The sequence below is a fragment of the Lepidochelys olivacea genome (assembly GCF_965140295.1).
Source record: "Lepidochelys olivacea isolate rLepOli2 genome assembly, chromosome: 12".
Lineage (NCBI taxonomy): Eukaryota > Metazoa > Chordata > Testudines > Cheloniidae > Lepidochelys > Lepidochelys olivacea.
Window position 1 is genome coordinate 39,503,161 of NC_140422.1, and position 22,606 is coordinate 39,525,766.

The 22,606-nt window shown below is 43.4% G+C and overlaps 1 protein-coding gene across 4 annotated transcripts in view; it reads right to left on the reverse strand.

Annotated features, from left to right (window-relative positions):
- Positions 1-22,606, reverse strand: part of ANKRD11 (ankyrin repeat domain containing 11) — a 228,863-nt gene that overhangs the window by 10,851 nt on the left and 195,406 nt on the right. For 2 of the 4 annotated variants that reach the window (XM_084644783.1, XM_084644780.1), the window contains 5 exons: positions 13,152-13,322; positions 11,706-11,909; positions 9,029-9,171; positions 8,403-8,550; positions 837-7,555 (listed from right to left, as the gene is read on the reverse strand). In XM_084644783.1, coding sequence (XP_084500909.1) covers positions 837-7,555; positions 8,403-8,550; positions 9,029-9,171; positions 11,706-11,909; positions 13,152-13,251 — 7,314 coding nt within the window. In that variant the 5' untranslated portion in view covers positions 13,252-13,322. Of the gene's footprint in view, positions 1-836; positions 7,556-8,402; positions 8,551-9,028; positions 9,172-11,705; positions 11,910-13,151; positions 13,323-13,913; positions 14,011-22,606 lie in introns of all 4 variants that reach the window. The other 2 variants (XM_084644782.1, XM_084644781.1) reach the window with 2 other exon arrangements.

Sequence of the window (22,606 nt, forward strand, 5' to 3'; positions counted from 1 at the left end):
GTTCACACACAAGCAGCTGTTGCTGGACCCAGAGAGGCAGCAGCACAGAGATTCCCTCTGTCCCGTCACCCCAGCTCAGGGGAGATTGGGTAGACAGGCAGGGGGAGAGAACACCCTGATATCAGCCCCCCCCGCACAGCAGACAGGAGGACGCTCCCAGTCTGGAGTGGCCAGGGGCTCCGGGGAGAAACAGCATGGGGAGAAAACAGGAGCAGCAGCAGCTGCACAAGGCAGTGGAGCAGGGGGTAGGAGGGGCACCCCTGCTCTGGAGAAATCACCTGGCTCGGCTTTTTGTCCAATTGCCCCCCTGCAGCTCGGGTCCCTCCCTGCTCCTCTTCCACCAGTCCAGCTGGCTCTCAGCAGGTCAGGTAGGAATCAGGCAAACCCTGCGCAGGGCGCCCCCTTTGTCGGGCTGCCCACTCGCAGGGATGGCCCTGCTCCTGCTTATGGTCTTATAGTTGCCATACCTAATTAGTATACTGCTTATAAAAGCAGTTTTGCTTTCTGGCTTTCAAATCCATTGGCTTCACATGAACACAGTCTACGGTTCCAAATCTTGAGTTCCTAAGCACCGTTTAAAAGTCTTGTCTATACAAATACAGCAAAACCCATTTATAATACAGTTGTCCCTATAGCAAGGCTCAGTTTTGTAATCTTAAGTGTGTTCCAAAAGCATTCTAAAGCCAGGTACACAGCTGGGGTCCCATCTTGACTATAAAACAGAACTGTGCTTTGACTATGTTGGAGGACACCCAGACTTGACTATATCTGTAGCATTTCAGTTTTATTATTCCATAAAAAGAATGGAGCCAGAAGAAATTGTGAGGGTAACTCACCACTGGAATGTGAAGCTTGCTTAGCGGCTTGCCATCCAGCAGGTAGGACCCTGTGTAGGTGACATATTCGGCATAACACTGGGGAGCCTGGGGAGTGATGTAGCAGAGGATTTTCCGCTTCTCTTCAATCTTTTTCCTGATCTGAAGATACTCAAAGTATGGGTTTGATCGGTCACTGTGATAGGGCTCAATGTCGTCCAGTTTTATGGCATCTACAATCGCTGCCAGTGTTTGCTGTATCATCTCTCTTGTCTGCTGGGTGGACGTGTTAATCTGCTGCTGTAGCTGCTGGCTGGAACGCTGGAACCTGCGTTTACGTGGATGTTGGGCTTGAGCATCGTCTTCCTCCGTCACTCGCCCTTTTGCACGCGTGGAAGGTGCAGAAACTGGAGGAAACTCTTTCTCAGAAGGTGCAGTGTTCTGTTTATTTTGATTAGCCAGCATTTGAGCCCTGTTCCTGGTAATTCGTTGCGGGATCTCTTCTATTTTGGGTGGTTTGGAAACTTCTGCTACTGGTTTTTGTACTGGCTCTATGGTTTCTACTGGAGTAGTCCCTTGGGGTGTCTCTGTCTGGATGGAAGAGACTTGGCTCCCACTTCGTACTGCAGCACTGTCTTGCGCGACCCCAATCTCAGCAGCGTTCGCTTGTGCCAAGCTGCTTTGAGATCCACTCTCCACTGCACAGTTTGACGAGGGCAATTCTTCATGGTTTGTTTCTGCCTCTTGTTTCTCTGGCTGAGCAAGCTCTATTGACGCAGTCTGTTGAAAACTCTGTGCCTCGGACTCTTCTAATCTTTTCTCTTCTGGTACATTCAATGCTTCCGAGGTAGCTTCTGGTGCAATCACTTCCGACTTTTGTTCCTCCAGCTGTGGCTCTGGTTCCACAGGTAGTAAGTTACTTGGCTGATTAAGCAGTAGCTCTTCCTGCTCACTGGAAGCTGTGACAGACACACTCACGTTCATGACCCCAGTATTTATGACTTCTGGGGCAGCTACTGGGCTTTCTTCTATCGGTGCCACTTCAGTCATTTCAGCATCTGGGACATCTTTAGCTTGGAGCGGCAATTCCGGCAACGAGAAGGGACCAAGGTCTAAGTCATCTTCTGAGTTTGTGAATGGATCAGGCCACGTTACTGGCTCTTCTGGGTTTACAGGTGCAACACTACTGTTTTCCAAATAACTGTTTTCCAGAGTGTTAACAGCCTCTGCCGGAGTTTCTGTTGGAATGCAAGGGGGGTCTAAAGGCATCTCGGGTGTTTCTTCTGGAAGAGGCTTGCAGTTATTGAAGAAAGTGTCTAATCTAGTAGGGGACATGTAAGGAGCTTGCTCTTCTGCAGTTGCCATTTCTCCTGGAACTGCTTCTTCAGCATCTTCCTTTACTTCATCAAGCCCCGGTTCAGATACTGACAATGGATAGGAAATAGGAGAAACTGGGTATGGAGAATCTGTAGAAATAAAGGGCACGGGTGCAGGATGTATTGGGTCCAGTGAACAGAATGGCTTAGGGGATTCAGGGAACCTCTGGGGAGATTTCATTAGAAGTTCTGATCCCACTGACCAGCTGACAGGGTGATCAGATGGATTACCAATTAAACTAGGAGGGATGGGAGGGTCAGGGTTTCTGGAAGGAGGATTATCCCAGTCCATATTGTTCTGCTCTGAAATACCTGAACTAAAATGGTTTTCTTCAATAGGTGGTAAAAAGGTAGACTCTGGTGGCAAAATAGAAGCAGTAGCTTGCTGCTCTTCTGTGGTATCCAAAGGCATGCCAAGATCAGGGGGAAGAGCACTTTCTACAGAAGGTGCAAGCAGCTCATCTCTATGCGAGGGGGAGGATTTTGCTTGTAAACCAGAAAAGATGCTTTCAGGTGATTGGACAACATTGCCAACAGGTGCACAATGCAAAGTTTCTACTTTAGGTGATGGAATTCCATAGTCAGGTGAATAATACCCTGGAGACATACACTGAAACTTTTCTGCAGGAACAGAAGGAAGAGGGACTTTTTCCTCCATCAAATGCTGCACTGGAGAATCATAATTTGATGTTGCCGGGACACTTTGCTGCCTGAAAAACTTGTCTCCAGCACTGAACTCATCTTCAGGGACCCTTCTTATATCAACAGAGATTGAACGATAAAGGTTTGTGGAGGGTATCGTCCTTGTTGGAGTCTGACTTGGATTGTCGGGAAGTCCACTCGAAGCATTTGCATATCTGTCAAAAAAGGATGGAGAACATGCATTCATGGACATTGTGGATATGGGCAGAGAGTGCTGAGAGTCAGCACAATCAAACATCAAATCTGTGTAATCTTCATTGCTGCACGAAGGAGTTCTTGGTGTCTGCATCACTTCTTCATAGCTTGGACAAGAAACTACGGAAGCTGGAGCTGGAACACCTGTTGGCCTGTTCTGATCTGGCCTGGGAGAAGCAGGTAAAATTTCTTTCAGCTGAGGGCCAGTTATCCAGTCTTTTGAATCTGTCCCCACAGCAAGCTGTGGCTTATTATCTGGTGACAATATAGGAGTCAGTGGACCTAGTTCTTTGAGCTTTTTGTCCTTTAGCTGAGTATCTAGTGCTAGTGGTTTCTTTGTGGTCAAATCCAGACTCCTCTTACGCATCTCTTCAGAGGTTTTAATTTTATCTTTTAATTTGGGATCTCCAGATCTGTGCCTCATCTTCTCCATTTGCTTCATTCTCTCTTTGTGTCTTTTGTGGCGCTCCTCAATTTCCAGGTCTTTTTGGCTCAGCATCCTCTCGAAGCTGGTCATCATTAGATCACCATCACCCAGAAGCTTCTCTCTAGGCCTGTTATCTTTCTTGTTACCATCTTTGGACAATGCTATTTTATCATTTCCATTACTGATCTTTAGAGACTCTGTTTTGTCTTTCTCTTGGTTTTCCTTGAGTTTCTCCTTCAGTTTGGTTTCACTAAATTTGAGGTTCTCCTCCTTTGACTTATCTTTGAATGTGATAACTTGAGGGCTATCCTTGTCTTTAACCACAGATTTTGTCTCATCTTTGTGATGTTTAAAGAATCCATCTGTATGTTTGTCTCTATGCTTTTCCTTTTCATCCTTCCATTTTTCCTTGTGTTTTTCTCTCTTCTTCTTCTCTTTGACTGTGCTGATGGTACTGGAAACATAAGTCTTTTCCTTTTCTGCCTTCTTTGAGAGCTCTCTCTCAGGATCATTTTTATCTTTCTTTTCAGAAAACAAATAGTCAATGTTTTTGTCCAGTTCTTCCTCAACCTCTGCTTTCATGCTGTAGGAAATGCCAAAAGTCTCCCCATCCACAGAGAATTCTTTTTCGTATTGACTGGAATCTTTTCTGTTGCTGGAGTCTTTAAAGTCATCCATTTTCTCTTTTTTCTCTGTTTTTTCCTTCTTTGCTTTCTCTTTCTCGTGACTTTTCTTTGATGAAGATGAGGAATGCCTGTGCCTCTCCTTCTCCTTGAGTTTGTCTTGCAAGCAGGGCAAAGGAAGAGAATCTTTATACTTTTCCTCAGAGGCATCCATAAGAGAAAGGTTAGAAGACTCAAAGAGGTTGGTTAGTCCTGGATCTTGTCCTCTGTCTGTGAAGCTATCAGAAGAAATCTCACTTATTTTATCATTGGAGTCATCTCTATATTCATTGAGGGCCTCCTCCTCCAATTTTTCCAACAGGCTCTTCTCGGTCTCTCCTCCTTTTGAAGACTTCTTTTCTTTGGAATGTTCTTTATCCATCTTTTCCTTATGCTTGTTTTTTACCTTCTCCTCAGCAGCATGCTTCTTTTCAGCCTTTTCAGGGAGCTTTTGCTTGTTTTTCTTTTCTTGGGTGGAGTCTACTGAGGTTCTGTCTTTCCTGTCTTTATACTTCTCGACAGAATCTTTATCCTTCTTCTCTTTGTGTTTTTCAAAGAAACTCTTCTCTTTTTTCTCCTTCCCACCTTCTGCTAATCCTTTATCCTTTTTCTTCTCTTTATCTTTCTGTTTCTCTCCTGAATGTTGCCTGTCAGAAGAGTACTTTCTGTGCTTGTCAGCAAGATAAAGTTCCTTTTCAGCAGCCATGCTATCATCTTTTTCTTGTAGACTGTCCATTCGATGCAATTCACTCCCAATGGCCTCACCAATTTTGAATCCGCTTAAGCTGTAATCATCCTTCTCATCTTCGCTTTCATCTGTGAAGATATCTGCGATGCTGTACCAGCTTTTCTCTTTTCCTTTTTTCTCATCTCTTTTCTCAGAGAAATCCTCTCTATCTCCAGAGAAGTTTTTCTCTTTTTTCTCTTTGATATAGTCTAAAGAATTCTTCCTTTCTTTGTCTTTGTTATGCAGATCCTTGTATTTCTCCTTAGGATCTTTTTTCTCTTTAAAACTTTTATCCAGTTCTTTGTCTTTCTGGTTTTTCTCAGCAACAACTTTTTCATTTTTCTCTTTATCTGCTTCTTTGGATTTCTCCTTATATTTTTCTGGTTTCAGTTTTTCTTTCTTTTCCTTATCAGGAGCATCTTTCTTCTCCTTATCTTTCCCTGAATGGTGCCTTTCCCCGCTTTCCACATTTTTTCCACTGAATTCAGGGTCAGATTTCTCCTTGAAGAATGTTTCACAACCATATTCTTTAAACTCATCTCGATAGGGCTCCTCTTGTTTAATTTTTATGTCCTTTCGGTCTTTACAGCTATCAGAGGAATCTTTTCTCTCTTTGTTGATTTCACCTGGATCTTTTTCCTTTCTCTCTTTAATGCTTTCTGCAGAATCTTTCCTTTTCTTGTCCTTTTCAGGCAGATAACTAGGAGTGACTTTATGCTTTTCAGTTTGGTCCTTTTTCTTCTCAGGGTTTTTGTCGACACTTTCTCTCTCTCTCTTTTTTAAGAATGTATCCCTTTCATTGCGTTTTTCATTGTATTCTTTCTTTTCCTTTATTTTATTCTCCCTTTTCTTGTCTTTAATTTCTTCCTTCACTGTTTCTAGGATTAGTTTTGCCATGCTGTCATTTTTAATCTCCCTGAAGTCTGTTACTGGAGAATCCCAGCTATCCTCACCTTTGAAATCAAAGGATGAATCAGAAGACAAATCAGAAAACCATCTCTCTTGCTGATCATCAGAAAGGCTGAATTTTGTGTCCTCGCTTTCCAGCAATTGGCTTTTATTACTAAACTCATCAAATCCAGGTTCTTCTTTGTAAACTTTTTCTTTTTTACATTTTTCTCTCTCTTCTTTGAAGGTTTTGTCTTTCTCCAGTTTAGTAATTTTCTCCTCCTTCAGATCATTCTTCTTTTCAGATTTTGACTGCTTTTCCTTTGATTTTTTCTTTCTCTCTTCCTTGTGTATTCTAGGTTTCTCCTCTTTGGGAGACTTTTCCTTTATGGGTTTTTCTTTACTTGACTTCTCCTCTCTGAAAAATTTGCTGATGTCTTTATTCCCCTCTTTGACTTTTTTTAATGATTTCTCCTCTTTGGAGGCTTTTCCAGTCTCATCTTTAAACAACCATTCCTTCTCCTCTGATTTACTTTTCAGTAGCTTTTCTTCCTTTTTACAGTGTTCTCTCTCATGTTTTAACACTTTTAATTTATTTTCACTTGGACTTTCAGTCTCTATCAAACCCTTGTCAGGCTTTTGCTTAGAGTCCTCATATTCAAAGGAAAAAGTTTTGATTATTTTAATGTCTTGGCTGACTGGGCATTGTCCCTTCTCTTTGTTTTTATGTTTATGTTTTGTTTTATGTTTTTTAACAACCTTTCCCTCCTTATCCAGCTTTGGAATTGCTCCGTCCACGTTGGCATGGAATGAATTCTTCTTCTCAGAGACAGTATTGTGAGAGTTATTTTTCTTTTTGTGCTCCTGCTTCTTTCTCACTGGCTTTAACGACTGTAAACTGGAATCCTCAGATGTATAGTCTGACTCACTTGTCAGTCTCGTCCTTGTGGAGTCCGATAAGGAACTGACATCTGACCATGCTGGAGAAGATATGGTTTTCCAGTTGTCTGTCCTCCAGTGCTTGGAGTGCTGGTCTGTAAGATTAGGGTTATGTTTCTGTGAAGCTAAACTCCCATGAGAAGAGGTGGAAGAGGCAGACAGAGAGTTGAACAAGGAGGATTCCTTTAGCACTAGCCTAGAGTCCTTTACACAGCTAGAGCTTTGCACAGAGTCTCTATCATCCTCCTCACTCTCCAAATTTTCACTCTCTGATTCAGAGGAACAAAATTTGTCATTTTTTTTGCCAAACCGAACCTCTTTGCTCTTTGTCTCCTTTTTCCGCTTCTTTTTGACTTTATTTTTCTCCTTCTGTTGCTTGGTGTTGGAGGGCTCTCGAGTCTTGCTGCTGGGCAGTACCGAGTGAGTCGATAGTCTCAGCTTCTCGCCAGTCCCCACAGCTACACTGGTATCCTCTTCATCTGACGTGTCCGACAGGATGCGATGGGCAGGTTTCTTTGGTGTAATCGTGTTATTTTTAGTATAGGTTTTTACTTCCATTTTGGGTATGGAAATAAAACTGTTTGCTTTAGTCTCTTTCCTGTAATCCTTTTTCAGCAAATGCTTGTCATCGACGGGCGGGACTCTGTCCTGCTCATCATCTTCATCAAATTCATATTCATCCTTTACCGGTGTGATTGTTGTTTTGGGGGGCTCTTGACTCTTTGTCTTATGTTTCAAGCCTTTTTCAAACTCAGAGTCTGTGTTATTGCCATCGACGGAGCTGGAAGGTGCAAATGAAGGGGCGTCCTCCTCCTCTGAGCTCTCTGTGGGGAAAAAACAGCACAAAGCATTAGCCCTGTAGGTTGTTTTCAGGAGAAATATGCATTCTTCAGGCCTCTCCTGAAATCCCAAGCTAGCAGTCTCCTTGCACCCCACACACTGAACACACCAGACTTCTTAGCTGAGCCTAGAGTGAGCTTAACATTCTTTTGGAAAGAATACCCAAGTAGTTTTAAAACTACATAGGATGCACTCGGAGTGGGCACAGCTCTAACACACAAATGGGCTGTAGACCAGGATTCTCTGGGAGGAGCAGTGGCATGCAGTGCCTCTCTTGAACTATCTTGAACTAACTAAGAAGCTGCCCATCCAGTGCAGGCATTGCAGCTATTAGTCATAACTTCATCACCTCCATGCTAGACTACAGTCATTTAGTGGAGCACTGTCTGGAAGCTTCCACAAATGCAGAATACAGCACCTTGCTTTCCCGGGGGTATGCTGTAATGAATACACAACAGGTATGAAAGAATTTCTACACTGGCTTCCAGGTGCAAGTCAAAATGCTGGCGACAGTCTTTGAACCCTAAATGATATGGGACCCAGTTACTTGAGGGCCTGGCCTCTCCTCCTACATCCCCAGTTGTGGTAGGTGGAAACATGTAGGATGCTTTTAGCAGTAGGCTCCTACGACTGAACTCTCCAGGATGAGCGGCAGAGCTCTCTGAGCAAAGGGTAGGTTTTCTAAGCATCTGGACATCTTGACTGTGCACTGAGTTGGCTATTCCAGTAGCATGTAGGCGTTCTGGGGCTATTATAACTGCTTTTGTGGTAGCAGGTTGCCACTATGGTGATAGCCCATTATCCCAACACCCACACAGGTCAGCATCTCACCTGTTGAGCTCTCTTCACTAGAGGGATAGGTGGTCTTTCCCAGGAGTAGATTCACCATGGTGGGGGAATTAGCGACTTTTAAAGGCGTCTCTCCCTTCCTGTTGCTTTGATGAGGGTTCCCTCCGTAATGTAACAACAATTTTACCACCTAAAAATGAGAAAAACTTCAAAATCTCAGTATGGTTCCATTGCGAAGGAAGTTGTTTCAGTCCCCATCACTTCTGTGGGCTGTTCAGACAGACAAGCAGGAAAGAGGTTAGTTTGAGGTCAGAGCTGGCTGGTCATCCTGCCCCCTGTCACCCAGTGACATGGACACAGTGATTGAAATGAGGGACAGAGAAAATGGCAGGACAGATTTACGGGGGGAAATGCAAACCTGTATTCTGGTAGCAAGCTCCACCCTACAATTCCAAGGACTCTGACACAAAGTGGAGAAACTAGCACAACATGTAATAGCACAGGGGTTGGAGAAAGAGTCTCACATGGAAAGATGCAACATGCCAGTCCGTGAAATGAAATGAAATAGCAATTGCCTATACAGATACGACTTAAAGCACAGGAAAATCAAACTCATTTATTTGTAACAAATCACTAAAAAATGGCTACTAAATCCAGCAAGAACCAACCTTGAAATGCCCATTATTAGCTGCATCATGCAGCGGGGTGTCGTCATCCAAACCCTTTGTGTTGACTTCCGCGCCGGCAGCAAGCAACTGCTTTGCAACATCATAGTAACCCCGGTTACATGCCTCGTGCAATGCTGTCCAGCCTGCAAGCACACAAACACTCATGACGTGGGCAACTAATTTTTACGGTTGATAATTATGAACAGTGTCACAGTAACCAAAATAGATGCTGCTGGCTGCTAATATGGCAGCTTGCCTGCAGCTCTGCCTGCTGACACGGAGCTCTTCTAACCAGCCAGCACACGGCACAGCAGGACCTGCATGGCCAAGACCGCCTGCCCAACACACCAGCAGCTCTGCTTTGGAAAGCAACTTTTTTGCCAGCCTGACATCTGGTACTTGAGTCCATCCAGCTTTTCTGTTTGGCAACATAAGGTGCTACAGCCAATTGTCCTGTAGAACTTCATGCCACTCAGTGAACTCCAAAAGCAGAGAACGTTTAGTGAATGAACTCAAAGGGCGGCTGATACCTCATGGTGCTCTGCTCTCATTAGATTAAATTGTTTCTCTCTCCTCTAACTCTTTGATAGGAGGAAGATTGTCACTCAGTCAGGACTGGGGTTTAGGATTCATCTGGTCATACAGCGTATCCCCTAGCTGAACTCTCAGCATACGGGTTGTCTGCAACATTTCCACAGCAAGCAACTGTGACGTCACAAACAGGACCATGACTTCTGGAAGGGACTAAGCGTGGAAGCAGATGAACTCTGCAGAAACAAAAGCTCCTATTCTCAAACAAACCTCTGAAGAATGAGGGAAAGAAATGTAAAAATTTCTATCATACATGGGCAGCAGATTGATTTCTAAGTAGAATCTGTTTCGAAGTTTCCCGGCAGGTGTGCACTACTCCTTGAATATTCTGCTGATAGCACTGGTGAGCCTTTCAGAACCCTCCCTTTGTACTATTAAAAAGGGGTATCTGTGATTGAAATTACTCACAACGAACACTGATGTTAAACATTTGGAGCTCAAGAATAAGCATATCTACTCGCTACATTTAAAAAACTACTTAAAAAGAATGTTATGGTCAGAAAGTCAAGCACTCAAAAGCTAGGAAATGCCAGAATTAAGGTTGTCCGTGCAACCTTAATTCAGCCCTCCTGTGCGTATAATTACGATTAAGGGTAAGATTTTGTCATGGAGGTAAAGAATGTCATTGATTCTGTGACCTTCAGAGACCTTGTGATATTTTCCAGCCCTGGGGTGGTGGGCCAGAGCTCCCAGATGCTGCAGGCGGCTGCCACAGTTCTGAGCCGCCAGGGATGAGGAGTGTTGGACTTCTCCCTTCCGCAGTGGGGCTCAAGCTCTCTTACTCCCCTCCCCCTCACTCAAGCTTCAGCCCTCCCCACCATCAGCACCATTTTGTCATGGTTATCTTTAGTAAAAGTCAGAGACAGGTCACGGGCTTCCGTGAACTTGTTTATTGCATTTGAGTCAGAGAGGTTCCTCCTCCACACTGCTTGGGCACCAGCAGAGGGAATACTGAGAGCACAAGAGAAACAGGCTCCCTGTTCTCAGTTCTGGTGCCACAGTTGACTCCCAAAAGCTTGAAGGAGCAACTGCAGGAAAAGTCCTGCTCAGCTTCTACAATTCTGGGATGGAGCATGCTCAAGTACAGATGGAATGGTCTGAGAATTCAGCGGCTAAACTCTAATCAGTCTCTACTGAGCATGTGCAAACTGAGATTTTTCAGATTTATAACGCAGCCTAACTTGGGCAGTTTTACACAGGGATAGCAAGAATTTTTTCAGCATGTGCAAAATAATGTATTTCCCTTAATCTCATTCTTAAAAACAGCTGAACTTAAAATAAAAACAAAACAAAAAACAAAACCCAGCCTAAGGCAAACACCTGACATGGAAAATTTCAGCACAAATGGCTCAAATTTGACTAAGTTATACTAAGCAACTGAAAACAGGATCTTATAATAGGAAGTGTTGGGCAAGCTTAACTACAGGTTTTGTTACCCGCTCTATCTATAATCCCAGGGGTACCCACTAAGGTGACCAGATGTCCCGACTTTATAGGGACAGTCCCGATTTTTGGGTCTTTTTCTTATATACACTCCTATTACACCCCACCCTAGTCCTGATTTTTCACACTTGCTGTCTGGTCACCCTAGTACCCACACTGCACCTGTTCACAGGCTTTGCTGGGTCACACTGAATGATTATAAAACAAAGCAAATCACTGCACCTGCCTCCATCTTTCATGAGGATCTAAGACTTGCTAGGACTACAGATTCCAGTCTGCAGTGCTCCATCCTCATCGGGATGGACATTGCTCAGACCAGAATGAAGCACCTCATGCTGAGACTCTCCATTCCATTGCACCACCCTAAGCTCATGGTTCATGCCACAAGGCATAAATGCCTGGGGTTAGGAAAATTTCCTACGCACAGGTCATTCTATAACTGGCCATTACAGTGTCTGGTACCGGACACTTTCAGTCTAGAGATGGGATACTGGACTCAAGGGACTCTGGGTCTGATGTGGCCTGGCTATTCCTATATTTATTAAAGGCGAGGTGAGATACGGGGCATATACAAATCCACTGACTGCACTTTGGGCTCCTGGCTTATTAATACAGATCACTGAACTGCAGCTGGGCTTGCTACCTGCAAAGTCCTTAACGTTGACATCTGCGCCCTCAATGATGAGTTCCTTGATGCGCCGGGCATCTCCTCGGATGGCAGCTCTATGCAGCCGAGTCTCTCCACGCTCATTTCTCTTATTTACTTTATCTTTGGTTTTGGAGGCAGAGTTAGGAGTTCCCTTCTGACACACTGTAGACTGAGAGGGATGCTTTGGTGTTGTATCTACTGCATGGAGAAGAGAAATACAGTGAAGAACTGCAACTCAAAGGAAAACCAGAGCCCCTCAGAGGGAGCTGTTGCAATACTTTTAATCCAGCAGTTGCACTGAAGCACTGACTGCAAGGCACTCAGAGGTAACTGATCCTCTGAACCAGATGTGGAGACCCAGGAAAGCCTGTGTATGTATAATACAGATATAAATTGTAGGCTGTGCTGAAGCACAGACTGGAGAAGGGTGTAGTAACACTTGTACAGATTATAGACAATCCTATGATTTCAGAAAGGGCAAAGGGTCTCCTCATACCCAAAAGTCTTACTTCCAAAGGGAAGTGACAAAGTAACCTTCCCCATGTGCCTGTGAGGGGGTAACTGCCTGGAAGGATAGTGCACACACTTCTTGGGAGAAGCCCTGAATATTCTGAAATTCACTTAATATCAAGTGAGAGTGACTTGAAACTAGATTCACATTAAGAATGACAGCAACAAAAATAAGGTCCCTAGATAACTCCACCGTTCTGTATATAAGACAGAATGATACATAGACAGATCATATAACACATATAAAACCCCACAGGAGCCCATATTGGCAACAGATACTACAGCATATTGAAATATTAATTCCATGTTAAAAACACTTACTACATTAGGTCTAAAATTACAATACACCATGGTTAGCAGAGTCTAGTTCTTTTACATAAGGAGGAGCATTTAAGAATCCCAGAGATAATCATGCTCTCCCTTTTACTCTCAAAAACATCTTATTACTCAATCAACATATTAACCTAGCAGAAAACTTGGAGCTCTGACATATGCTAATGATCCCGGTAACTAAATTAGTTCTGAGATCTTTAGTGCTAACTAAACAGCATCTAATGCCTTCTGCACATATCTGTCCAACATTCTATAATCATTTCAGAATGCAATAAAGGGACATTTGCCTAAATTGGGGTAGGGAGCTGTAGCTTGCATGAAGTGATATTAGGTGAAGATGGAATAGTTGGCAGGAGTGAAGCATTTGCATCCCTTAAATTCATTTCCAGACTCTCATACTATAGTCTTGAGGCAGAAGAATTATGCTACCAACATTATAAAACATGTCCTGGGTGCCAGGTAGACACCACTGGTACACATGCTCAACTGTGTCTATTTTGTGACCATGGTTGTTGTTTATGAATAAGCAGAAGCATACAGAGTCCCATTAAATATGAGCTCAGACACATCCACCCACGCCTCACTTTCAGCTCTCACCTGGGCTATTTGCAGATTCTTCTGCTGTCATCTGCATAAGAAGGGCGACTTGCTGGCGCTCAGAGAGTGGGTAACCAGCCCTGATTCCTGAAAGCCCCATTCCAAACAGCAAGCCAGGCTTCCTAGTGGCAGGCTCCTTTTTAATCCTCTTCCGTTCTGGACCCTGCTTTTCTGTGATGCAATCAGAGACAGAAAGGGAAGGGGAAGGTTTCATGCTACGGACATTTCCACAACTGAAATTCACATTCATTTTTCAGACAAGTGCTGTTAATAGCTTTCCCCATTCATGTCAGTCGTCTTCTTCGTATGGCCGATGTACATGCAGAGCAACAACTATAATTTTACATTTAGATGGTGAAGCCAGACAATTGCGTCTGATAACTCATGTCAGTGTCTCACCGAGTATAATGAAACGACTGGTGAAAAAACCTGGGTTAGAAGCACTGGCCTTTGCCAGCACTGATGCTCTTGGACAGACACCCTCATTCAGAACCGTTAAAAGCCATGGCACTGAAGCACACACCTCACTGGCTGCCGGAGAGCCCTGCAACACCTAGGTACAGTGGAATATCGCCGAGTGGAGGACCCCTTACCTCAGCATTGCTGGCAGTGGGTCACTTTGCTGGCAGTCTAGCAGTTTCCTAACAGGTTGGTTTTTTTGTTTTTTTTTTTAATATTTAGATTCTCTTCTCCCCCACCCCCACCCCCACCACAAGAGGGGGGAGAATGAACGCACACGGAGGCCAACTGTCAGTACTGTACCTTCCGTCTTGCTTCTAGGAACCTCCATTTCATGCCATGGTGCTTCGAGGAGCGTACCAGCCTTATACCACCACAGCATGGACTGAACTGGAGGCATCTAAAAGCAGCAACAGAAAGTGCTAACAAGATACATTGTAACAGCTCTGAAATGTCGCCATCTCATCCCCTTCAGCTACCGTAGGTCCTGTACTGCTCATCGGAACCGGTACAAAACATCATGTCAGTCCCCACGATACTGTGTGTGTAAAACAATGCAGGGCGGATGCCCTCCTTCCAATGTTACAGCAGACTGTCAGCCTCCCTGGGTGACTTCCCCGTTTACAGCATGTTCCTGCATCCCCTCAGGGACATTCTTATGTGCTTATTCAGCCGGGTCCCTTCCCCTACCTACCTCTGTGAAAACAACGGATAGGGAGGGAAGAAACTCTTAAGAACAGTTTTTCGCTCCAAGTAACTAACTGATCTAGCTGCAGACAACTCCTGCTGGGAGGAATGAGGGTGCTGCCCCGAGCCAATGTTTGTTTGTGACCTACAATGTGTGTAGGGACAACGCTAAACCCAGGCCTCTCACCACATCGCCCAACACTGCTCTCACCCGCAAGCGTTACATCCTAGAGATAGCCAGTGAGAACTAGACCCTGAAAATATTATGGGATTTGCTACCTCACTCTTGCTTCTTTCAGCTCATATGTACACCACACCTTCCTGAATATACAGCTTCTCTTCCGCAGTTTTCTGATTTCCCCTTAGGAAACACCAATCTTTTTCCCATTCGCCCAGAATTAACATGTATTCCTGTTCACTTCCTGTACTGACACTCCTGTTAGCAGAAGTCTGAGATGGCACAAGTCTGACTGTGTGCTCTCTGCTGGGTCTGCAGAGCAGCATGCAAGACACTACAAGCCCCTCAGACAGAGATGTGGGGTTTGAGTTTATAATCTCAATGTGACAGTTTAAGAAATAAAAATTAGGTTTGTCTGGCCAAGATGTCCCAGCTGATTCTATTTAATTTATGTAAAAAAAAAAAGAATAAAATAGATAGCAACAAGAAGAGACATCAATTCCACAGAGAGAAATACTAAAATAAACTCCCACAAAACCAAAACAAACTCCAACACTGTCCTAGATCCACAGTGCAAGAACAAAAAAACAAGATAAAGGGGTGAGAGGAGAAGACAGGGACTCGCCACACATCCCTATAAACAATCCAAACATTAACATACTTCTGTGATTTAAAACTAATTATAAGAAGTGCTGTACATATATGATCTAAGTCGAATTCCGAAAGACCCATAAAGGGCCATTTATAGAAAAAGCACATAACACCTATTGAATATCTGGCAGATGCGGACGAATGGTTCCCACAGCTGTATCCTCACAAACTGCCCTCAAATTTTATGTTGAATTCATGCTAGGGAGATTCTGCTTCAGAAATCTAAACATTGAAATAGTGATTAGTTGCACTGTAGTCTTGAAATAAAAATGTAAAGCCCCTGATGAATTGCCCACAGCTTTGCTGGTTAAATAGAATCTGCACTATTTAACTGATCGTATTCACTTCTCAAAGGAGTCAGCTAGGGAGAAAAAGTCTTTTTACGTAAGGGAATACCCTTCTTAACTCTTGCAGTTGGCTGGACAGCAATACCCCATCAGGCAGTGCTAGCCAGTAGGGGATACACCTTTAGGATACTTGCAGAAGTTGTGGTGGAATCTGAGGGGGGGAGGGGGTATCTAACATAGCAACTCTGTAAGTATCCCGTTCCACAAGGATAGGAACCCCCCAACATATCTACCTCAGCACCTTTATTTAAATTTAATAGTTTTACAATACTTTGAGACTTCACCCTGTACCAGCTCTCTGCCAGCTGGCACCCCAAGAATCGTAGTATTGTAGTTTAGTATGAGATTTCCCTCCCACCCATCATTCAGTAGTTTTAAACCAGTGGTTCTCAAACTATTTACCATTGTGGGCTGCATCCAGATATACCTGGATGGCCCTGAGGATGTCATAGGCGGCAGCTGTGTGCTGACTGGGCTGCAAGTAGCCAATGGGCCGCAGGTTGAGAACCACTGTCATTTAAACAAACTGATCCTGCCTTTCATATAAATCAATTACCTAATCCACATAACACACATACAACAGGAAGGGAATATATAGTTTTTAAACACATTCTACTTTGCTGAAAACATTTATAGCAAGTTTGAGAATCCCCAGCAAGCTTTATGAGGGTTGTTAAAACCCTCAAAAACAGGGTTACAAACCATTAAGTGGTCTGCAATACCATGTAAGAAACCTGGGTCCAGGTGCTTACTCAACAGACCAGAAAAGAATGGGAATATTACAGCATCCTGCCCAGTCCTCCTTGGCCACAGGCACAGAGATGGAGATGCAGAATCTTGAAGCAGAGAGTCAAGAGCAGGAAGTGGGAGTCAAAGTGGGTTTCCAGTGGACTCGCTGAGAGACGTACACATAGCAGTTTGTAATATCTGTATCAATACTTTCTATGGCATTAGCTTTATATCATTTGAGGAGCATTATCAAAAAGCCAACCATTAGTGAGGGCCTAGGCCAGCATTCCAATATGCCCAGAGAGTCCAGTGTCAAGCTTTTTGTATAAGCTCTGAGACCCTGGGCACTCATGAGACTATACTGCTGTACAGCCTTCCCTGCACAGCTTTGCCAATACACTTTCCTCCTAACCTGAAACAGTCTGGGCTCCCCTGAGCAGACCACCATATTTAACTCCTCCTAACCATTCTGTGGCTTTGGGATAGGAACAACGTCCACATCAGACTAGAATGAGATCCCCCAAACTATTTATCAGTGTGAACTCAGGCCTCCAGTGCAGATGAAATGCTAGTTCTTTAACCCATCACATTGCCCAAGATCGGTTTGTCTTGTTTAGCTTTAAAAGGATACTGTCAACTTAATCTAGTCAACTTCCAAAAGCATGTTACAAGCAGTTTTTCTTGGGACTCTGCCCCACGTCCCTTTGCTGATTTTTGTGGTTTTACCATCACATTTTCCTGTCGGTAAAGTCTCATTCTCTCTCCTCTGTTGCTGTATCAAACCAGTCACAAAAAAAAAAAAACAAGGGAAACTGATTGGCCAGCTAACCTGTACAGGGGAATGAATGAAAGTGACTAGGCAAAAAGCAAATAAGTTGGAAAAATACAGAAATATTTTCTCTCTAATCTTTTTTTCAGTTACAGCCATATTAAGTGTCCCATACAACAATAGTGGGTGAAAAAAAACGTGATTTGTACGTTGGCATGTCCCTTTAAATTAAAAAGTTGCCACACAGTCCCTGAACCAAACAGGCACATACTCGACAGACCCGAACCCGGGAACCATATGTTCCTCACTCTTGCTGTGTTGAGAGTTATGAATCAATTAGAAATTGAGATGTTTCTCTTATTTTTTAACTTTGCTATCTGACCCAGTGTAACACCCACCCACCCACCATCACGGAGTGTCCAAAAAAAAAAAAAAGGTAATAAATAAACTGGGGTTCCCCGCAAATCAATATGGAGCATTTACAGTGGCGGGAGGAATGGATCACCTGTCTTGTGTTCAGCACAGAGTTTACAAGATCAAATTTAAATACAAAATCATCTGTTTAAGTTCTCCACTTTCTAACCGGGCTATGTTCAGATACTGGCTAACTACTGGTTTCAGAGTAGCAGCCGCATTAGTCTGTATTCGCAAAAAGAAAAGGAGGACTTGTGGTACCTTAGAGACTAACTAATTTATTTAAAATTTGTTAGTCTCTAAAGTGCCACAAGTCCTCCTTTTCTTTTGGCTAACTACTGACTTCTCTCTATGTAGCTCAACAGCGACATTTTGATCCACTCAGACACAGAGGAGACTGTTGCATCACTAATGCTGTGTATGCCAGTGTACTTCTAGCGGTGGTGGTGATCCAAGAATAACCTAAGTTACATAACATGATTCCCTGTAATGTATCCCAAGACAAATTAGATTATCTATCTGGACGGTGGCAAGGGATTCTGGAAATGGAAAACTGTTGAAAAACTGAAAGGTTTTTAGATTATAAATTATTGCTAAAATGACCTTGCTAACCCTGGGGCGTGGCATGTTCCAGCTGCAAAGTCTGCTACTATCAAGGGATGCACTGGAAACCTCTGGTGCAAAAATGATTAACATCAGAATTAGACTGCAAGCAGTAACTAAGAGATAACAGGTTAGGCATTTCACACCACCCTGGAAACAGTTATACATGACAAACCAATGCAATCATTTCCAGCCTGTTTGGATTCTGACCATCAGGCCATACTAAAGCATTGAGACCAACCCACAAAGCAAAACAATGATTAAGACTGTCATATCTATCTAACCCATCTCACTGGGTCTGCACATCACAACACATGCTCTTTTGGAGCTTCACAGAAGAGAATGATGAACCTTGCATGGCAATTAGCAAACAGATGAAGTTTGTAGTTTAAGTGCAGCTCATTATTAAATATGTCCAACCAGTGTAATACTCTTCCCAATAGTAATGGTGAAAGCAGAGACCACGTTGACTGGAAGGAGAAGTCTCAGAAAGGAGTCTGAACACATATGTAAGGAACATGTTCTCCAGCATGGCGTCTTTGGAGTGACAGCTTAACCAGTAAGATAAGCTGCAGGAGATTTGAGTGGTAAAATGTCATAACTGTCCATTCAACTGTCAGCTCCTATGGAACAAACTACCTAGGCACGAACTGAAGCAGCAAAGTAAACCAGACCCACTCTCTGTCATTACAGACAGCTATTCTCTTCTATGATAACACACTATTTAGGAGTTCCTAGGAAGATGCAAGGTGGTTTTCAGCTTGCAAGAGCAGTTCCTGAGAAGACAGTCTCCAAGCTGGGACGGCGCAGTGAGCGGATGAGGAGGAAGCAGCAGCCAGGAGAGTCTGACAAGCTGGTGTGGCCATCTATATATCAGAAGATTTGGTAAAAACACACCTGCTTCTAGTTTTTAAGGGGACATTATAAAGTTGCTTAGATTATGAGAAATACTTTGATGGAATTCTTTAAAGGTGCAATAGGAGCTAGAGAATTCTGTATGTCTGCAGTTTCTGGGCCTAGAGATTTCTGTCATGGCTATGTTATAAATGAGTCGTTCTGTGCCATGTATGCATATCTGACACAAGAGCAGAGAGATTTCTAAATCTTTACTCTTTCAGACAAGGTTTTCAAGTATTTTTGTCTGAGTTTTTTAGTGGAGAGTGCTGATCTGACAGCCCTAGAAATGAGTCATCCATTCTATCCTCAGAATAGGAGAAAAACCCTTGAGCAACAGTGGCATAAGCTTCCTCTGTGCCAACGTCCCACAACCTTTGACCAAGAAGGATAAACTCCCAGAAGTGATGGTCCCCTTAACCCTACAGTCTCTGCTAACTTGTATAGCACTTTTTGCGAGAGGGACACCTGAAACCAACACAAACTGCTCAGCAGCAGGCACTGTCGTCTTCATGATGCCCCTGGTTTCTGCTGGCCCAGGGAACAAGAGACCAGACCTGGGAACTGAGCCAGCCCCTCTTTGAGCACCGACGACAGGATCACCTATCTGGCTGAAATTATAATTTTTACAGACAAAGTTGGTATTGCACCAAATATGACACAAAAGGTCGAAGTGGTTCGGGGTTGAATTCACTGAATTTCCAAATGACTCCAGCTGTTATGAGAAGGCCACACAGGACTTTCCTCACTCCATCATTCTAATTAAGAAAAGTGTTCCTGACAGAGATTCATTCTTTGCTCGCACTGCATTATCTTTTCATTCAGCTTGCACCGCAAAGTGCAAGGACTTGGACAAATAAAAAACAACATTGCCTAGCTTCTTTGTAGCTAGGAAGTGTTTCTTTATTCTAGGAATACAGGAACTGCCATACTGCAACTGACAAACAGCCCAAGGCTGGGCAACATTTGAAGCCTCAGAGTAAGACATAAGCTCTCTATAAGTGCACTTAATTTTTCTTGAATCCTGCCATCAGATTATGCCCTGAAACACTAGGGTTAACAGGCCTTATGTTATCTTAGTTAGTGTGTAACTGCAGATACCATTCCTGTTCTTATTGTATTGCCCTTTCATGAATCATGAGCTGTTTACTTCAATTATAGCCTGTGGTAACTAGCTCCACAGATTGGTTATACATTATATAAGAAAGTATTTCCTTATACCAGTTTTAAGTTTGTTGCCTATTTATTTCATTGTCACTTGGTCCTTGCATTATGACAAAGGGTACACAGGGCACTGACTGGGGTCCTGGCTTCTCTGCCAGTCAGGGTATACACCTCTGCCCCTATCTTCCTATTTTCCTTTTCAAAATGAACAGTCTCAATCTTTTACTCTCTGCTGGTATGGGGAGCCTCACTCCTGATGTCTCTATTCATGTATCACCCTCACATGCATTTTTTCTACTTCTGGTAGATCTTTTTGGAGGGGCTAAACCGGATAAATTGGTTTATTCAATTTTGCTTTTTCATTGAAAAGTTTAATTTTTACCTAAGTGGATTCACAAACTCCATGCGTGCGCAAAACACAGAGAGGCCATTTGGTGCAGTTCAAGGCCTTACATTTCCAAAAAGAGCTAAATAAATTAGATAGCCTTGGCATACTTGTAAAACAAAAGAGCATGCATCAAACACAAGGGCAGAGCTGGAGCTTGTCCCTCAGTTCAAACCTCAATACTGCCGTGTGAGTGACAAGCCAGATCTGCTTTCACAAAAAAGCTACCAGTTGGAAGAGAGAGATACATTTTTTGGCCATGACCATGCACTGAGAAAATGTCTGAACTGACCCAACAAATAGCACCTCACTCTTTCCTTCAGACGTTACCACCATTTCAGAACCCAGCATGTGCGAAGAATATACGTAGCTCTTTCCATTCACTGTTCTTGCACAACCTGTTTGTATTAGTTTGCTATCATGTTGCCCAATTACCTAGCTCTACCAGGCCCTTAGCTTTGATTTAGCTAAATAGTTCGTGTTGTCAGCAAAACTTTTTCTATTCATCCTGTCTTCTAAGTCAATTAAATATACTGAATGCTGCTCCCAGTACTCACCGCTAGGGTGCACTACTAACAACCTTTACTCGGCGTTTTCTTCTACTCTTTCACCTCTGTTATATACACAGCAAGACTTAGCCCAGGGGTTCTCAAACTGGGGGTTGGGACCCTTCAAGGGGTTGCGAGGTTATTACCTGGGGGAGGCAGGGTCGCAAGCTGTCAGCCTCCATCCCAAACCTGCTTTACCTCCAGCATTTATAATGGTGTTAAATATATAAAAAAGTGTTTTTGATTTACAAGGGGGGGGGGTCACACTCAGAGGCTTGCTATGTGAAAGGAGTCACCAGTACAAAAGTTTGAGAACCACTGATTTAGCCTTTCGGCATCAGTGAGCAGTAGTCGTGCAGCTTCCTCTTCCAATCCTTTGCCGAAAATGTCTATCTCCACACCATCCACAAGAGAAGGGCACCGTTCTTCGCACTCACCCCGTCCACAAGTGGTGAAACATCTGTGTTTGAGGATTATTCTGCTATCACTGACTCCACGCATCTTGATTCCCTGACAAAAGTTTTATGTTTCAAAAATGGCTGTTCCATATCAAGGAGTCTCTCCCCTTACAATAAACCCTGCATTTTATGTACAAACTCAAGAAATTTATGTGCTGAAGGAGAATTCCACTTTAATTAGACTAAAACCATATGTCATTCTCCCTGACAGTAGTGACAAAGCTGAAGGATCAAATCAGATCATTGAGAAGTGGATGCAAAAAGAAAAGGAGTACTCGTGGCACCTTAGAGACTAACCAGTTTATTTGAGCATAAGCTTTCATGAGCTACAGCTAACTCACGAAAGCTTATGCTCAAATAAACTGGTTAGTCTCTAAGGTGCCACGAGTACTCCTTTTCTTTTTGCGAATACAGAGTAACACGGCTGTTACTCTGAGAAGTGGATGGTTTCTCTATGGCTTGAATAAAATTAAAAATAAACTTACACCAAGAAAGTGATTTGGCTTAGATAGTGCCATGAGCTAAGGCCACGAAGCAGTTTATCCTTTCTGGTGTGAACACATTACAGGGCTTCACTTTTCCACTGCTCAGGTGCCCTGCGGCAGCTGCCTTTCTCAACGGGTTGATATTTTCGCACAAGCCCTTGGCCTCCAAGATTAACAGAACCCATTGCAGCATGGCCAACAATATATCATCAGGCCACGTGGCTCCAAGAGCCACCGCAGCAGGCAAGTCTTTTTCATGACTCGCAAACTCTGCATTTTGTCCCTCATTGGCCTTCACAGCTGTAATTCAAATGCAGACTTGGCAAATCGCATTTCACCTGGAAACATCAGTGTTGTAAGAAATCAGGGTTTGTCTACTCAGCATGCTCTGTTGTGCAAGGAAAGCCACATGTATATCCCTTTGGTACCATAACCATGGTCCATCTTTGTTGCCACAGATATAATAGAGGGCACTGATGGGGTCATGTTGAGTGACATCTCACCCAACAGCTCTCTGCCACAGCTATAAAATACAACCAAAGCAATGTAGAAGGGCTGTAGGTTTTCAAGGGCTATTTTGTGGGTGTTCATGCAGAAGGAACTTATAATTAGAACAGGAACGCTTTCATTAATATTACTCCGCTGTTTCTGGGCTGTCAGAATGAGCACACAATTTGCAAAAAT